At 34.9% G+C, this 19643-nt stretch overlaps 2 protein-coding genes across 2 annotated transcripts; both read left to right on the top strand.

Moving 5' to 3' along the window:
• The first annotated feature begins 2656 nt into the window (after positions 1–2656).
• LOC107862730 (aspartic proteinase CDR1-like) lies at positions 2657–3991 on the top strand. The gene has a single exon (XM_016708375.2). The coding sequence runs from the start codon at positions 2657–2659 to the stop codon at positions 3989–3991; it is 1335 nt and encodes a 444-aa protein (XP_016563861.2).
• A 7784-nt stretch (positions 3992–11775) lies between these two features.
• Positions 11776–13710, top strand: LOC107857363 (aspartic proteinase CDR1-like). The gene is made up of 2 exons (XM_016702256.2): positions 11776–11865; positions 12406–13710. The coding sequence occupies exons 1-2, from the start codon at positions 11776–11778 to the stop codon at positions 13708–13710; spliced, it is 1395 nt and encodes a 464-aa protein (XP_016557742.2).
• Positions 13711–19643: the final 5933 nt, after the last annotated feature.

Genomic DNA, 19643 nt, shown 5'->3' with positions numbered 1-19643 from the left:
AAATTAATTTATAGAAATTGTAATAAAAAGAATCAAAAGTTTTGCTTAAATATCATAGCCATTTTGTCCAAAAAAAATTGATATTTCAATCTATTTTTACGAAAATCAATGTCGTTCATACCATAATGAAATGGTGGAAATTAAAAAAAGAAAGTTAATGGTGGAAAGATAGAGTTGTTAGATCTAATTGAGTAGTAGATGAGAACATGATGGAAATTCAAAAGAAAGTTAATGGAAGTTGTAACTTGAATGTTGAAGTAGAAGATGAAGATGAGAACATGGTGGAAATTCAAAATGGGTGAGTTGAGAAAATCGTGGAATATATTTCCTGATTTTTGGGCTTGATTTACAACACAATAAGGGGATGGGATGAGTTTTTTTAGATGTATCTTAAAAGAGGCAATTATTTTGAGTAAAAAGGAATTTTTGTAATTAGTTTAGTTGAATGAGATTTTAAGTAATAATAGAAACTTAAGGTGTGGTTATAAGTAATTTATCCAAATATTTAAGAGAATATCAAGAAGTTGGATATGATTTTTACCAATTTTATTTTGTTGTGAAATAAAAGTTTTTAAAAGAAGGGAGAGAAAATGATGGTCTAGTGTAAACTAGACTTGCAATGTGAGTATAGTTAAAATAATTCTTTTAAAAGGTGGAAAAATGATGGTTTTAAGACGAAGGTATATGAAATATGATAAAGTTTCAGTTTTTTTTCACTCTATTCTTGCTTGAGATTGGGCACTTAAAAGCTATTGATGATAGTTTTTTCGGGAAAAAATTTATATATGTCATCGAATTATTAGAGATGACTCATTTATATAATGCGTTATAAGATACTCGTTAATGTCATCGCCCTTAAAATTTTGACTCATCTATACCATTATCGTTACAGAATGGTCCATTCGTGCCATTATTTTATAACGATGATTTTACAAAGTCAATTTTGCCACGCGACCTCACATTGGAAGTTCAGGTCATCAAATGCAAATCCACTAATATTACTTCAAATTAAAATGAAAAATTAGACCTATTAAAATGAAATCCGACAAAATTAATGGGTCTGATTTTTATTTTCTGAGTATGATTTTATTTTAACGGTATAGATTATATTTTATTTTAATGGGTTTAATTTTATTTTTTTTTAAGTAACATTAATTGACGTGAATTTGGTGATGGACCTGTAATAAGAGGCCACATGACAAAAATAATTTTTTAAAACTACCGGTATAAAGTAATGACACGAATAAACCTTTCTATAACGACAGTGGCATAAATAAGCCAAACTATTAAAGGTGGTGGCATAGATAGGCTAAACCGATGACATAGATGAGTCATTTCTAATATTTTAATAGCATATTTGAGCATTTTCTGTAGTTTTTTTTTGTCATGTCACACTTTAGTGGATAATTAATCACCTCAAAAAAGAAAAGAGGGTAAAAAAATTCGTACAAAGTTAAAATGTTTAATCAAATTCTATAGATAAATTTAGAAACAACTTATTTTTTTCCCAATTTAAAAGGATTTTTGAAATATTTCTCATATATTTTTTTTGCAGGCTGCTAAAAAATTTCGCTTAAAAAAGAGAAATTTTAATTTCTTTGTATAAAATTTAAATTAATTTCTTTGAAAGAGAACTTAAGAGAAAATAAGTTAAATTATAATTTTTTTTCATTGATGATGAATAAGCCAAAAGATTATGATCAAATACTAAAACAAAATAAACTTAATATTGCAAATTACTAAAGAAGTTACCTATATAAAATAAAATATGAATGAATATTTACAAACTTATCCCTATTTTTTTTATGATTATCAAGTTGTATTTCAATTTTCAAATAAAGTAAAAAAAATTAATGTCTAGTAAAGTCAATGGATTTTCTTTTCTTACTAGTAGAAAATCTGGAATGAAAAGAAAGAGTTTATATTGCATAAATCTATTTAGATATAGTATTTCCTTAATTACATACATTAATTATATGTCCATATCTTCTATCAAAGTAGAATCAAACTTTAGAAAATGTTTCATTTCACACTCGTATAATTGGTTATGGAAATAAAATCACACCTTTTCCCTTATTCCTTTTTTTTTTTTTTTTTTTTACTGAACTAACCTATATTAGTCTCTTGACATACAGTTTGTTACCTGTAAAATGGTAACAAAATCACACGTTCTCCCCTATTGCAATTTTTTTAATGAATGAATTCCAATAATTATGATATAATATGTTACCTACAAAATGGTACTCCCGCCGCTCCTTTTTAATTGCCTTTTTTTTTTAGAATCAAACAATACAAACTTTGATCAACATTTAAAGATGTATTTCTTAATCAAATTAAACAAAGAAAATTATAATTTGTATTTTATAGTATTTTTCATGTAACTTTTGAATATCTAAATTTAAATTTAAAAAAATTGAATTAATCCAATATATTTTAGCTTTAAAATTTAGTCAAATTGACTTATGAAAAATGAGGGGAGCAATTAAAAAGGAATGAAAGGACTAATAAAATCAACTTTCTTCCATATACATATATATTACAAATATTTAAATTAATGAATTCTCATAATTAATTTAGGCATACATTTTGATACCTATAAAATGGAACTAAACATTTGTCTCCTCTACATTTCTCGTCATTCTCCCAAATCGTAGCCATGGAGATTAATGCTAATCTAATCCCTACGTTAATTCTTCTATCTTTCTTTCATCTTTCTTTTGTTTGTTGTCGTAAAAGTGTAAATGGCTTCACCCTCGATCTTATCCATAATGATTCTCCTCGTTCACCTTTTCACAACCCATCAAGCACTCCATATGAACGCTTTCAAAATGCCTTCCATCGGTCATTATCCCGAGCTTCCTTCTTTAACAAAATAGGTGTTAATTCAATCCAATCGACTGTTATTCCAACCCGAGGTGAATTCCTCATGAAAATCTCAGTTGGAACTCCCCCAGTAGATACTCTTGTCATTGTTGACACTGGCAGTGACTTGACATGGACACAATGCAAGCCTTGTGTTAAGTGCTTCAAACAAGTGATACCAATTTTCAATCCAAAAAGTAGCTCATCTTATAAAACTGTTAGTTGTACCGATAAACTTTGTAGAGAAGTAAGTAAACCTATCAAATGTACAAAGAATGTATGTAATTATGTAGTGAATTATGGTGATCAATCCCATACTTCTGGTGATCTTTCAATTGAAACTTTCAGATTTGCTTCTACTTCTGGTAAAGATGTTTCAATTCCTAACATTGTGTTTGGTTGTGGACATCAAAATGCTGGCACATTCAATAATGCAACTTCTGGCATCATAGGCTTAGGTGGTGGCAATGTCTCAATTGTCAACCAAATGCATCAAGAAATCAAAGGGAAATTCTCTTATTGTTTGATCCCATTGGCAATATCGTCGTCAAATCCTAATGTAACTAGTCACATCAACTTTGGTGACAATGCTATTGTATCTGGTCCTGGCGTCGTTTCAACTCCCTTATTTAGAAATCCGATGCAACCTACGTTCTATTTTCTAAATTTGAAAGCTGTTAGCGTTGGGAGCAACAGGGTGAAATATCAATCATCTCCGATTTCTCCTCCTGCTGGTGATGGTGATCATGGTAACATCATAATAGATTCTGGCACGGTTCTAACGTTTATACCTGACGCTTTTTACTTGAATTTGGGATCACTGTTGATGCGTTCGGTCAATGCTACTAGGAAGGACGATCCTTCAGGGACTTTTACTGTGTGTTACGAACCTAATGAGAATGGTACTATCAATGTTCCAAAGATTGTTGCACATTTTACAGATGCGGATTTAGAGTTATCACCTACGAGCGTTTTTGCAAAAGTGGCGGATGATTTAGTTTGTCTGACTATAGTGCCAGGAAATCAAGTTGCTATTTTTGGAAATTTGTTACAATCCAATTTCCTAATTGGATATGATCTTGTGGCTAACAAAGTGTCCTTTAAGCCTACAGATTGCACCAAGCAATAATGTTGTTAGAAGTAATTCAAATTTTATTGATCAATTCTTTATTGCTTATATTTTCTTGTCTCTAATGCTTAACAATGGATGATCACATTTTTATTATGTGTTATAATGAAGGAAAATGAAATCATAAAGTGACAAGTTTACAAAATCCCTAGATAATCTTGTTGTAATTTAGCGTATTGAATCTACCTCTAGTCAAAACGGATTTGACCCATATTGACGGCTCTATCCTTAAGTAATGTATGGTAATAAATGGTAAAGGGCAATTAAGGAAATTAAAAAGTGATCCAGTACAATTTAAGGTTTGTTCTTATTTGATTTGAAGTGAAATTAATAGTTTTTTTCAAAAAAAGGGGTGGGGGGTGTGGGGGTGGGGTGGGGGAGGGGTTGCAAATATACAACATACTGACTAAATTGTCACAGTATACCCTACTAATGGTGATTACAAATATTTGAATATTGTAGTTTTATTTGTGTCATGTCCCAAAACAATTTTTAGACGTGACTGGCACCCGCTAACACCACTTGTCTGGAGAACCAATCTTCCTTATACTTTATCGAAAAATAAACTTTAAGATAAGATATATGCAACTTCAACGCATCAATAAATAGTGAAAATTAGTTCAACAAAAATTCCATAGTCAAACTATAAATTCAACAATTACTCGAGAACTAATTCTTCGTCCCAAATCTCACACTAAGACCATGGAGCATCAAAAATAAAGTCACATGAGTTCAACCTTCGAGCATGCAAACTCAATGAAAAGAAACATAAACTAGATAGCTAAAGCTAAAACGAAAGCCTCCACGAACAATACAAAGGTTCACCTTGATAACAGAATCCTTACGAAGAAAATGTCAACCACTAATTTCACGTTCCGCGATAGTATCTGCAGACATGCAAGTAAGGAGTGAGCTATATATAAAATATAACCTAGTAAGATCATCGGCTCGCTAATTTAAGTACTTTTGGGACAAGTATTAGAAAATACAACAACACCAAGAACATAAAGTTATTACACACAGAAAGTATATCATAATAAGGTGACCAACGAGGCCCAACAATCCTTTATCAAGAACCATATATATACCTCCATACAAAGCACTTATCATAACTTGTAATTAAAGTAATTAGTCAACACCAAAAGTTTTGGACAACTTACACAGTACACCACATATATCAAGAGTATACACAATACTCATGGAAGCATACACAATGTTCCAAATAAAATCAACAAGCATACATAATGTTCAAGGGAAGTATACACAATGTCCTATATTAAATAAACAAGCATAGACAATGCTCAAGGAAAGCATACACAACGCCCTAATGAAAGTAAGAAGCGTAAACAATGCCCGAATCTCACAGTACACAATCATATAACATCTCAAAATAATTTATAACAGGAGAATTGATATTCTTAAACATAAAGTATATACGATTGGCCTTGAAGGCCACCGATTCTGCCAAGTACACACTCGTCCCAACACATGAACCGGGCAGATAAAAATATAATTTTTAAAATAAATTTGAAAAGCAAGCACTCAAAGCTTAGAGTCTCACTTATCTCGCTAATGACAAATTCTCCAACTTTGCAATGTGTAGAACACCAAACAGCAATGACCAATGGAATCAATCTAAATAAAAATATTAAAAAACAATATCAATTATGCTATTCGGGATCAAGTCTCAATATCCTTAACTTTTAAGTTTAGGGTTAAGTCTTAATATCTCACACGTTAACCCATTAATTATGAGTAAAAAAAATAAATCTAAAATTCACGATTGAAACTTAATAGATGAAAATTCATCCAACATATTAGCACTCGGGACCCTAAAATAGTACTCACCTGTGTACAACTAAAAGCAACCCAAAGCCCTAAGGTTTTGCTGTACACGATCATATAGCTTGCTATATGAACAGAATTGTAACTACAACCTTTCTATTCATTAAAGTGCTAAATAATCATTAATCCAGTGATTAGAATTTATTTGGACCAATCATTGAGAGGAATCTTAACAACATAAAAGAATTCACCCTAACAATTTCCGTACACGCTACTTACTTCCAAAATAATACTTATATGCTAATGTAATGTTAATTGATAATACCTGCAATTTTGACAGCCATCAACGGTGCTCAAAAATCTTTATTTTCGCCTTTCGACTCTCCCAAATTTCACCATAAGTTTCTTATTTTTTTTCTTTCTAGCAATAAAGGGATTAAAAATGCCCTAGTATTCTACTCCTATAATTGAAATTTTTGAAAAACTGAATAAGGGAGAGAGTTTTGGCTTCTGGTTTGCCCACTTTAATTATATTAATTAATAATAATAATAATGAATAAATTACCCACCTACCCCTCATTAAAAATCTGGATTATTACAATTTGAATGTTCTTTCTTTAATTTGAATGTCCTATTTGTAAATTTGAATATTGTAGTTTTTATTTGAATATTCTTGTTTTGATTTGAATATTTTATTGAATACTAATTTAAACATTGTAGTTTATTTAAACATTTTTGTCTTATTTTGAATATCTTTCAATACTACGTGATTTCAGCATTGTAATTCTTATTGGAATATTGTTGTTTTTTTTGGTATCTTGTATAATTCTACATGATTTGAATACTACAGTTCTTATCTTTATATTTTTACTTAGTTTGATATACTCATATTTGTATTTGAATGGAGTTGTTTTGATTTTTGTTTGATTTTAATATGGTAGGACTAAATTTAATTTTAAATGTGGAACAAAAATGGGGATATACATTTTTCCAATTTTATTATGCATGAAAATTTTGAGCAAACCACTAAGTAAATGAGGAACAAAAATGGGGATAACAATTGGGATTATAAATTTTCAGTTTAGGGGTAGTATGGGATCCATAGTCGGAGAGAAAATCACCCGTTTGATTGAACATGCTGCCCATCAAATTTTACCTCTTATTATAGTATGTGCTTTTGGGGGGTGCGCATGCAGGAAGGAAGTTTGAGCTTGATGCAAATGTCTATCAAATTGAGTCTGTAATCATGAGTCATTCTAATTATAGTGGAGTCTGAGAAAACCTGTGAGCACAGATGATGATTTTCTTGCCTTGAGCAAGGAAATTTCCAGGTTAAAATCGTTTGTGTTCATTTACTTTCAGTAATTTGTTGTACTTTTGTTTTACTATCATATATTATCTCCCAAAGACCTGGTCCCTCAGCAGTGGTGGACTCCTACATTTCAACAGATAGGAAATCACCTGGAAATCTGTCATACCTTGATTTGGTGCAACATGGTATAACTTATAATAGCAAGAGAAATTTCATTAGCCCAAATTCATTTGATCCTTCAGTAGGTGGTATGGTGGTTACTAAGTTGGGAAGGCCTTGGTTGATATGGAATGTGAGAGAAATAAATAAGCCTCTCACACAAAGGGATATGGGGTTTTATCTGAATGAGCATCAAATAAATCTAGCAGGCTTGCTAGAAACCAAGGTTAAAGAATCTAAAGTCAAGATAGTCTAGATATATATAGTATGGAAGGAAAAGAAGGTATATATTGAATAAATCTGTATAGATATAGTATTTCCTTAATTCCATAATTATATTTCCATATCTTCAATGGAAAGTAAAATTCAAACTTTAGAAAATGTTGCATTTCACACTCTTGTATAATTTGTTATGGTAATAAAATCACACCTTTTCCCTTATTCCCCCTTTTTTTTTTTATAACTTAATAAATTCCTATATTAGTCTCTTGGCATACATTTCGTTATCTATAAAATGCTACTAAACATTGACTCCTCTACATATTTCTCATCATCCTTACCTTAGCCATGGAGATTAATGCTAAAGCTTTCACTCTTATCCCTATGCTATTTGTTAGTTTCCAGAGAGTGAAGAACATAAGAAACTTATTTTACTTGTTGATGAACAAGTGGAACATAAGTTTGATAAGTTTAACAGAGAGAGAGATTGATAAAAGAAAAAACATATATCTTTATTGCAGATTTAAACTTATTTATAGGTTACATTCATAACTGAAACTAAATAACTAACTCCTAAGGATAAGGATAACAACTACAGATAAGATAGAAACCAAAACCAAATAACTGCTTATAGATAACTTAGAAACATGACTGTTGCAGCACCTATATTGCAGCACTTATGCATTTTTCTAACACTCCTCCTTGCTTTAAGAGCTGCAAACTCCAAGTTTATTCTTGAGAAGTTGGAATTTGCTTCCAGGTAAAGTCTTGGTGAAGATATTAGCCAGCTGCTCCTCGGTGTTTCAATAGAGCAGAATCACATCACCAGATTTTTGCACTTTCCTCAAGAAGAAAAGCTTGATATTGAAGTGTTTCGTTTTGGCATGAAATATTGTGAGAAATTGCTATCGCAGATTGGTTGTCCACAAATACTTCAGTTCCTTTTGTTTGATTCATATGCAGATCGGCAAATATTTTCCTCAACCACAGAGCTTGATTCGTTGCTGCTGTTGCAGCCACAAATTTTGCCTTTGCAGTGGATTGCGCCACAATATCCTGCTTCTTTGAGCACCATGAAAATATTCCGGAGCCAAGACTAAAGCAATATCCAAATGTGCTCTTCATGCCATCCACTGATCCAGCCCAATCACTATCAAAATACCCAAGTAGTTTCAGATTTGGATTTTTTTGAAACTTGACACCATAATCAATGGTTCCTTTGATGTATCTGATTACTCTTTTTGCTGCTTTTGGATGCAGCTCACTAGCAAAATGCATGAACCTCGATAAAATGCTTACAACATACCAAAATATCAGGTCTTGTAGCGGTGAGATACATCAAACAGCCGACTAAGCCTCTGAAGTATGTTTCCTCCACTTTTTCTGCTCCATCATTCTTGCTTAGTTTCTCTTTCTGGTTCATAGGAGTACTCATCTCCTTGCAATCTTCCATGTTGAACTTCTTGAGAATTTCCTTAGCATATTTCTTCTAGCAAATGAAAACTTCATTCTGTCCCTGTTTGATTTTCATTCCAAGAAAATAGGACATTAGACCAAGATCAGTCATCTCAAAGGCTCGCATCATTTCTTGCTTGAAATCTTCAATATTCTTTGTATAGCTCCCTGTAACTAGTACATCATCAACATATATAGACACAATAAGAATAATAATGCCATTATGCTTAACATAAAGTGTAGATTCTGATAGACTCTTTTCAAAGCCTAACCCAAGCAAATGATCATCTATTCGACCATACCAAGCCCTTGGTGCCTGTTTAAGTCCATAAAGCGTCTTTCTTAGCCTGTAAACTTTATCCTCTTTTCCTTTTGTCACAAAGCCTTTGGGTTGATCAACATAAATTTCTTCCTGGAGAAAACCATTAAGAAATGCCGAATTGACATCCATCTGATACACTTTCCAGCCCAATTACGCAGCAAGAGCAAGAAGTAACCTGATCGTGTCAAGCCTAGCCACTGGTGCAAATGTATCAAAGTAATCCACACAAAAAATTTGAGCATATCCCTCAACGACAAGCCTTGCTTTATTCTTGTTGACTGAACCATCAACATTTAACTTTGTTCTGAAGACCCATTTCAACCCAATTACTTTTCTGTCTTTAGGTTGATTAATAAGCTCCCAAGTCATGTTCTCAATCATAAACAACTCCTCTTTAATTGCAACCACCTAATTTTTATCATTTTTAGCTTCAATGTACCCAATAGGTTTACATACTGCCATATTACATCTCTGATATGTATCAGTAAGTAGTTGAGTACCTTTAATCGGTGAATGATCCACCACTTCATCTTGCGATGAGAGTGATATTTGTTTTTTAGGAACTTTGGTAGGAAACTTTTCTGCTGAGTCCGAAGAGTTTAGGACAGATTTCTTTGAGTCTTCCCAACACCATTCTTCATTCTCCATAAAATACATATCTTTATGGAAGATTATATTTTCAGTTTGCGGTTGGAAGACTTTATACGCCTTTGAAACTGCACTGTATCCAATAAAAATACCCAGAACAGATTCCTTATCTAGCTTGTCTTGTTTAACTTGAGGAACATAGGAAAAACAGAGACAACCAAACACTTTAAGGAAGTTTAATGATGGTTTGAACCCATACCAAGCTTCAAAATGAGTTCGACCTTTCACTGCCTTTATGGGAATCCTGTTTTGGAGAAAAACTGATGTATTTACTGCTTCTGCCCAAAATTTCTTTGGCAAGTTCTTCTCGTGCAACATGCATTTGGTCATCTCCATTATGTATCTGTTTCTTCTTTCACTTACTCCATTTTGTTGAGGAGTATACGGAGTAGTAAGCTGATGATGAATCCCTGCTTCCTCACATAAAATGTTGAATTGTTGAGAAGTGTATTCCTTTCCATTATTTGTTCGTATGGACTGAATTTTACAAGCAGCTTCATTTTCTACTTTTGCTTTGAACTTCCGAAAGACATTAACAGCCTCTGACTTATGCTTGAGAAAGTAAATTCAACACATATGAGTTAGTTCATCAACAAAAATGATGTAGTAAAGACTACCTTTTAGTGAGAAAGTCCTTTAACGTCCTACTATATCGGTATGAATTAGTTGCAATTTCCTTGACGCGCTCCAAGTTGTCTTTGGAAATGAAAGTCTGCTTTGTTTCCCATATTGACACGCAAGGCAATTTGAAGAATTCACTTCTAAAACAGGTAGGTCCTCGACTATTTCTGCCTTTTGCATTTTAAGCAACCCTTCATAGTGATAATGTCCGAGTCTTTTGTGCCATACTTCTGCAACATTTTCTTTGGCTGAAAAAATCACATGCTCCTCCTCAAACATTTCTTGATCTGATCCATCCTTGATCAAGCAATGTTTATCTTCAAAATTTAAGTTGAAGCCATTTTCCATCAATTGACCAACACTAAGTAAGTTTTGATCTATTTCAGGTACATAAAGCACTTCAGAAATTATTTTTGTACCTGAGTGACTTGGAATAGCAACCGTTCCTTTTCCTTATATAGGAATATATTCACCATTACCTATCTTGACTTTAGTAATGGTCGTAGGCTTCAATTCCTTGAAGAGATCCTTGTCGTTTGTCATGTGATTAGTACATCCACTATCAATCAACCAACACTCACTTGATGATTTACTTGAAAAACATGTAGCAACAAAGAGTTGATCTTCCTCCTCTCCATCCACGATTTGAGCATCTGCTTTTTATTGCTGATTATTGTTCTTGCAAATGACTGCTTCATGCTTACGTTGATTGCATTTACTACACTTAGCATCCGGCCTTCTCCAATACTTGTATGGTGGATGGCCTTTTTTGTTACAATGCTTACATGGAGGAAAACTTTTCTTTTTGTTTCCAGTTTTTCTTGTTGTAGAACCTGCTGGAGCGCTTTCATAATTCTTCTTCTTCTTCTTCTTTTTATTTTTTCCTCCATCTTGAGGCTTGGAAAACAATGCTCCCTCAGTATTTCCTTCATCTCTCATAACCTTTCGTTGTTCTTGAGCCTGTAAAGCATTCAACAACTCCGCCAAAGTGATCTTGGACAGATCCTTGGTGTTTTCCAAAGTAGTTATGGTTACTTCAAATCTTTTCGGCACAGTTACCAGAATTTTTCAACAATACGAGAATCATTAAACACGGAACCAAGCAATCTTACTCTGTTTGCTACGTTTAGGAGCCTTTCAGAGTAATCTTTTATGGTTTCGGTTTCTTTCATCTTCTGCATCTTGAAATCTCTTATAAGATTCAAAACATGTATACCTCTAATCCTCTCATCCCCTTTATATTCTGACTTAAGATAATCCCATATGTCTTTGGCTGACTTTAGAGATATAATTCGAGTGAAAATTGAAGAAGATACTGCTGAAAATAGACAGGCTTTTGCCTTTGATTTTCTGGTTTTCCTGTCTTTATGGTTCTTGATCTAGGCCATAGTTGGATTGTTAGGCAATGGAGGAATTTCATAATCCTCTTCAACTGCCTCCCACATATCCATAGCATCTATATAAGTTTCCATCCTTACAGCCCAAATCTGATAGTTATCACTATCAAAAACAGGTGGTGCCATAGTTGAAAAACTTGATTCTGCTTCCATGCTTCAGAAATTTGTCTTGTTTCAGTTATTACTTGTATGAAACACCCACAGATCCCTCAAGAAATAAGGGTTTTGATACCAATTGTTAGTTTCCAGAGAGTGAAGAACATAAGAAACTTATTTTACTTGTTGATGAACAAGTGGAACATAAGTTTGATAAGTTTAACAGAGAGAGATTGATAAAAGCAAAAACATATATCTTTATTGCAGATTTAAGCTTATTTATAGGTTACATTCATAACTGAAACTAAATAACTAACTCCTAAGGATAAGGATAACAACTACAGATAAGATAGAAACCAAAGAAATGCTTATAGATAACTTAGAAATATGACTGTTGCAGCACTTATGCATTTTTCTAACACTATTTCTTCTATCTTTCTTTCATCTTTCTTTGGGTTCTTCTCGTAAAAGTGTATCTGGCTTCACTCTCGATCTTATCCACCACGGTTCTCTTCTTTCACCTTTTCACAACCCATCAAACACTCTATCTGAACGCCTTCAAAATGCCTTCGACCGGTCTTTCTCCCGGGCTTCTTTCTTGAAGGAAAAAAGTGATAATTCAATCCAAACGACTGTTATTCCAAAGAGAGGTGAATTCCTCATGAAAATCTCAATTGGAACTCCCCCTGTAGACACTCTTGTCATTGTTGACACTGGCAGTGACTTGACATGGACACAATGTGAGCCTTGTGTTGATTGCTTCAAACAATTGATACCGATTTTCAATCCCAAAAATAGCTCTTCTTATAAAACTATTGGTTGTGAAAATAAAATTTGTGATCGAGAAGAAGGATTTCTCACATGTAATGATAAGAATAATACATGTATTTATGAAGTTTATAAGGACCAATCCCACACTATTGAAACTTTCAGATTTGCTTCTACTTCTGGTAAAAATGTTTCAATTCCAGACATTGCCTTTGGTTGTGGACGTTCCAATGGTGGCATGTTCATTAATGCCACGTCTGGCTTCATTGGCTTAGGTCGTGGCAATCTCTCAATTGTCAACCAAATGCATCAAGAAATCAAAGGGAAATTCTCTTATTGTTTGATCCCATTTGAAATATCGTCAACTAATCCCAATGCAACTAGTCACATCAACTTTGGTGACAATGCAGTTGTATCTAGTCCTGGTGTCGTTTCAACTCCCTTGTTTACAAAGGTAGAGTCTACGTTGTATAGACTAAATTTGACAGCTATTAGCCTCGGGAACAAGAGGGTAGAATACATATTTTCTGAAAGTAGTGGTAATCATCAAGGTAACACTATAATAGATTCTGGCACGGCGTTAACATTTATACCTGACTTCTTTTATGCCAGTTTGGAAATATTGTTGATTCATTCGATCAATGCTACTAGAAAGGACGATCCATCAGGGGCTTTTAATTTGTGTTACGAGCCTAAGGAGAATGGCACTATCGATGTTCCAAAGATTGTTGCTCATTTTACAAATGCGGATTTAGAGTTATCACCTACCAGCGTTTTTGCAAAAGTGGCGGATGATTTAGTTTGTTTGACAATAATGGCATCAAATGACGAAAATTCTATCTTTGGAAATTTGTTACAATCCAGTTTCCTAATTGGATTTGATCTTGTGGCCAACACAGTGTCCTTTAAGCCTACAGATTGCACTTATAAGCACTAATGTTTTATGTAGTAATTCAAATTTTATTGATCAATTCTTGATGTCTTATATTTACTTTTATCTGATGCTTGCCAATTGAGATCATATTTTTATTATGGGTTCAATGAAGGAAAATGAAATCAAGAAGTGTTCCACTGCTAAGGCAACAGTGAATTTCTTGGTCCAATTATTATACCAAAAGTTGATATTACCTCTACCAACTTTAACATGCTGGGCCATCTCAATAAGATTGGGCCTAATGCCAAACTCTAGAGAGAAACCCAAAATTTTTTCTTTAGAAGAAAATAAAAATGCTGCAGATATATATTTAGTTAAAATATACTTTTCCAAGCTTTCTAAATTGTTAATTACATTTTTGTAATCGATTCGCTTTCTAATAGTTCCTTCAAAATTGATAAGATAGCTAATCTTGGTTCAAGAATTTGATGAGGTAAGGTAACGACATTGAAATGGTGTTGGCTGTCGGGTACGAAGTCGATAGGATGTCATGTGGAAGCTGATAGTTACACCATATAGAGGCCATAATTCAGATGACAAAGAAAAATATATTAAAAAATTATACTATTAATATGATTTGGCCGATTGCCCTACATATTATGAAAACTATTATTTAAAACATAAAAATTGTTGAAAGAAAAATCTCCCCCTAATTAACACTCTTTAATAACACTACATTGTAGATGCTATTGCATTATGATGTGGGAAGAGAGACGTTCAATTTATAGAGGCACAAAATACTTCCTCCAAGAAAGAAGTTATCCAAATATAAAAGAGAATTATGTTTCCTTTTATAAAAAGTAAAAATAATTATGGTAATATAGTTGCTTTCCTGTCAAGAAAAAGTACAACTCAAATTTGGTAAGAAAATTTGATACAAGCTTAAACTTACAACAAGGAATCAAGAGAACAACAAGAAAAACATCACTAGAGAATCAAAGGCCCCACTCGGCTTCTCTAGGTTTTCAAGGCAACAACAACAATTTTCAACAAGATAGATAAATAACACAAGACTGCAATAATTATAGTGAATCGAAAGAGCCCCACACGGCTTCACTATATCAAGCTACAAACAACAAGATTACAAAATGATGGATAGTAATTTGACAAAAAATATCCTAAAATCTAAGAACCCTAACATGATGATTAGGACCCTAAGACTAAAAGACATTTACACCAAATTCTTACTTGAATCAAGAGGAGCTCATGACCCTCAAGACCCCAAGTTTCTAGCCAAAGAACAACAAAAGTGTTACTATACTTAGTTGTCTAGTTTTGGGTTCACTCTCAAGAATAAGAGAGAGAAGTTCTCAAATATTACAAGACTTGTGTAGTGAAAATATCAATAATGAACTAAGTCCAAGAAATAGTCCTATTATTGTTTGTTTATAGTACTCCACAAAATAAAAGGAAAATGACCATTCTAACCTTTGTCTTGTGTGGCTTTGGGGTGTAATTAAAAAAAGTGTTACTACACTTTTTGGAGTGTAATAAACTTACACTTCAAAGCCCCTTTTCATACTTCAAAACATAAAATTCCTTAGATGAATTAATTATACACTCACACACGGCCATTTGCATGAACATGACTTGGTGTTTTTGTAACTCCCGAGCTTGGCTGCGGGTGAATGGTCTTGAGCTAGTTGTACTTGTATCATCCTTTCCATATTGAAGGAAATTTGTATCCTCAACCGTGGAAATAGGAGGGAGGTCACATATATTGAAGGTGTTGTGCACTTGATATTTCAGAGGAAGGTCAATTTTGTAGGCATTATCATTGATTCTTTCAAGTACTTGAAAGGGACCATCACCCCTCGACATCAACTTGGTTTTCCTTTGTGAAGGAAAATGGTCTTTTCTAAAGTGCACCCAAACCCAATCACCCGGTTCAAGAATAAGGTTTCTTCTCCCATTGTTTGCTCTCTTGGCAATCTCTTGATTTTTCTTCTCAAGCTTTTGCCTCACTTTCTCATGCAATTTCTTCATGGCTTCGGCCTTCTTGCTTCCATATAAGATAATCATAAAATCACTTGGTAAAGGAGTTGAATCCAAAGGGGTGAGGGGGTTGATGCCGTATACACACTCAAAGGGAGTCATTCCCGACTTGAGTGTATAACCCGATTGAATGCAAATTCCACCAAAGGTAGGTGGTCTTCCCATGAAGTCATTTTGCCTTTAACCATTGATCGTAATATAGAACCCAAAGTCCTATTTACAACCTCGGTTGGCCATCGTTTTGTGGGTGGCAAGATGTAGAGAATAGCAATCTAGTGCCAAGCCTACCCCACAATGACTTCCAAAAGTGACTAAGGAACTTAGAGTCCCTATCACTTACAATGGTCCTCGGAACACCATGCAATTTGACAATATTTTCAACAAATAAAGACGCCACACTTGATGCATCTTCACTTTTTGAACAAGGAATGAAGTGTGCCATCTTAGAAAACCAATCAACCACTACAAAAATGCTATCCCTACCTCATATAGTCCTCGGTAATCCTAACACAAAATCCATAGATATATCAAGCCAAGGACATAAAAGAGTGGAAAACGGGGTATACAACCCGTGAGGGAGGAGCCGAAACTTGGCTCCCTTGCAATCTAAACATTGGCCGTAAATCCTAGCTACATCCTTGTGTATTCTAGGCTAATAGAATTGCCCCTCCAATATCTCGAGGGTCTTGTAATCCCAAAATGACCCATTAGACCGCCATCGTGTGCTTCCCTGACAAACAACTCTCTCCAAGAGCTAGAAGGTACATACAATTGTCTACCTTTAAATAAGTAACCATCAAATTTGGCATAGGGATTTGAACCCCTATCCGAAACCCGCTTTTCCCTACCCAATTCTTCGTATTCCCTAAAGATAAGAGCAAAGTGAGGGTCCTCGGGATACAATGCCTTTAGGCTCTCGAAACCCATTAACTTTGAAGACAAAGTGGACACAAGTACATGTTTTCTAGACAAGGCATCGACAACCACATTGTCCTTACCCTTCTTGTATTGAATAACATAAGGAAAGGTTTCAAGAAATTCAATCCATTTGGCATGCCACCGGTTAAGCTTGTCTTGTGCCCGTAGATGCTTCAAGGATTCATGATCCATTCGAATCACGAATTCTTTAGTCCACAAATAATGTTGCCAAGTGGCCAAGGGTCTAATCAAGGCATGCGACTCTAAATCGTACGTAGAGTAGTTTAGAGTTGATCCTTTGAGCTTTTCGCTAAAATAGGCAATAGGCTTTAGTTCTTGCATTAAAACTGCGCCTATGCGAACTTTGCTAGCATCACATTCGACCTCAAAAGTCTTGTCAAAATTCAGCAATTGTAGCAAAGGGGCTGAGATGAGCATAACTTTTAAGTCCTCGAAGGTCTTAGCTTGTTCGTCTCCCCACTTGAAAGGCCGATCCTTTTTAATCACTTCGGTCAAGGGGGCGGCAATGGTGCCAAATCCTTTGAAAAAATGTCTATAAAAACTAGCCAACCTGTGGAAGCTTCTCACTTCTCCTACAGTTTTGGGAGTTGGCCAATTTTTAATAGCATCAATCTTAGATTCATCCACTTCGACCCCTCTTGAGCTCACCACAAACCCAAGAAATACAACCTCATGGACACCAAAAGAACACTTTTCTAGATTAGCATATAACTTCTCCTTTCGGAGGACATCAAACACATATTGCAAATATTTTACATGCTCATCTAAGGACTTACTATACACCAACACTTCATCGAAGTAAAAAACAACAAACTTTACAGTAAATGGCTTCATCACATGATTCATTAGCCTCATAAAAGTACTTGGAGCATTTGTTATGCCGAATAGCATAACCATCCATTCATAGAGACCGAATTTAGTCTTGAAAGCGGTTTTTCATTTATCACCCGGTTGCATACGGATTTGGTGATAGCCATTCCTCAAATTAATTTTAGAAAACAAACATGAACCACTCAATTCATCAAGCATATCATTTATCCTAGGAATAGGGTGATGATATTTTACCGTTATCTTATTGATGGCTCTGCAATCAACGCACATACGCCAAGTCCCATCTTTCTTGGGAACTAGTAGCACCGGAACCGCACAAGGACTCATGCTCTCCTTGATGTACTCTTTGTTGAGAAGTTTCTCAACTTGGCATTGCAATTCCTTAGTATCCATCGGGTTGCTTATATAAGCTAGTTTGTTGGGCAATTGTGAGCCCGACACAAAATCAATTTGGTGCTCAATGTCGCGAAGTGGAGGCAATCCTTTCGAAAATTCCTTTGGGAAGACATCCTCATAATCCTGCAAAACATGAGAAATAGGAGGAGAAATAAAAACATTAGCGGGTTAGTATTAAAATAATGGGCCAAGAGGAGCATCAGAGTGTCCTCATCATCACCATGCTCTCGTGCCCCTTAGAATTTAGGGACCTCTCGGCTTCCCCTACTTCCTCACTCTCGGATTCCCCTCTTTTCCTCTCACTCTCAGCCTTCTTTCCCTTTTCCCTCAATTCCCACATCTTTTAGTGTAATTTATTTACTTAGGAAGGCAATAAGGGATGAAGAGCAACCTTTCGGCCATCCTTCTCAAGTGTATACTGATTGGACCTTCCATTATATTTGGTCGACCTATCGTATTGCCAAGGCCTTCGTAACAATAAGTGACAAGCTTGTATTGGTATCACATCGCAAAATACCTCATCATAGTAGTTGGTAACCTTAAAACATATCACATATTGCCTTGTGACCTTTAACTCGCCCCATTCATTCAACTATTGCAACTTGTAAGGACTAGTGTGAGGTGTAGTTAACAATTTCAAGAAGTTCACCATTGCAACACTAACCACATTCGCACAACTTCCACTATCTATTACCATAGTGCATAGACTTCCCTTCACAAGACATTTAGTATGGAATAAATTCTCCCATTGGCTAGGATCATCTATCGCCTTACTAATCATGGTACACTTCATTACAAAGTTTGGAATCACGCACTCCCCTTCTTGAGATAAGCATCCTCACAGTCATCATCATCATCATGTGCTCCCTCTTGGCCGTCTCTCAATCTTAAGGCTCGGCCTCACTCTCATCACCCTCAATACCCACTTCTTCTCTAAGAAAATACAACCTACCTTCCCTTACAATTACATTGCATCGGTTAGGGCAGTCATTGGCTTTATGCCCCCAACCTTGGCACTTGAAGCATTGGAACCCTTTAGGATTAGGATACTTGTAAATTTCTTGCCTCAGAGGGATTTTGTGGGCTGTTTTGGGATTGGGCAGCCTAGTAGTGGTGGGTTGATCCTTGTTTTTGTGCCAACCCGAAGAGGATTGAACCATATCCTTTCCCCTCGGCCAACCCGAGATTGATTGTCCCTTTGCTTTGAACAATGACCTCTCTCTAAGTTCCCTTTTAATCTCAAGAGTCGCTTGGAAAATACCTTCGACGGTATGAAACTTGTGAAGTGTCAAATGAGTGGAGATCTCTTTCTTCAACTACACTTGAACCAAATGATGTCATGGCTAATGTGTTCTCTACGATGATCAAGCTTCAACATAAGTTGTTGAAACTCATCATAATATGCCATCACACTTCGATTCCTTTGACGCAAGTTAAACAATCTAGCAAGCAACTCATGTCGATAACTCTCGGGAAGGTACCGTTGTCTTATTAGGTACCTCAACCAAAATCAAGGTGGTGGTTTCCCATCAGTCAAGTCATTGTTAAACCATTTGACGTATTCCCACCATGTGTTAGCATAGCCTTCAAAGTGAGTTATGATGTAACAACTCTTCTTCTCCTCTGAGATATCATTCACTTGGAACAATTTATCGCACGCCGACTCCCAAGAAAGATACACTTCAGGGTCACTTTTACCCTTAAATATAGGTAGGCTTAATTTGATGGTATTGATGCCTACGTCTCTCTCTTAGTGTCGGTTTCCCCTTTCTCCA

The sequence above is a fragment of the Capsicum annuum genome, chromosome 1, assembly GCF_002878395.1.
Source record: "Capsicum annuum cultivar UCD-10X-F1 chromosome 1, UCD10Xv1.1, whole genome shotgun sequence".
Lineage (NCBI taxonomy): Eukaryota > Viridiplantae > Streptophyta > Magnoliopsida > Solanales > Solanaceae > Capsicum > Capsicum annuum.
Note: the sequence above shows the minus strand (reverse complement) of the source record. Positions and strands in the feature narration are given on the sequence as shown.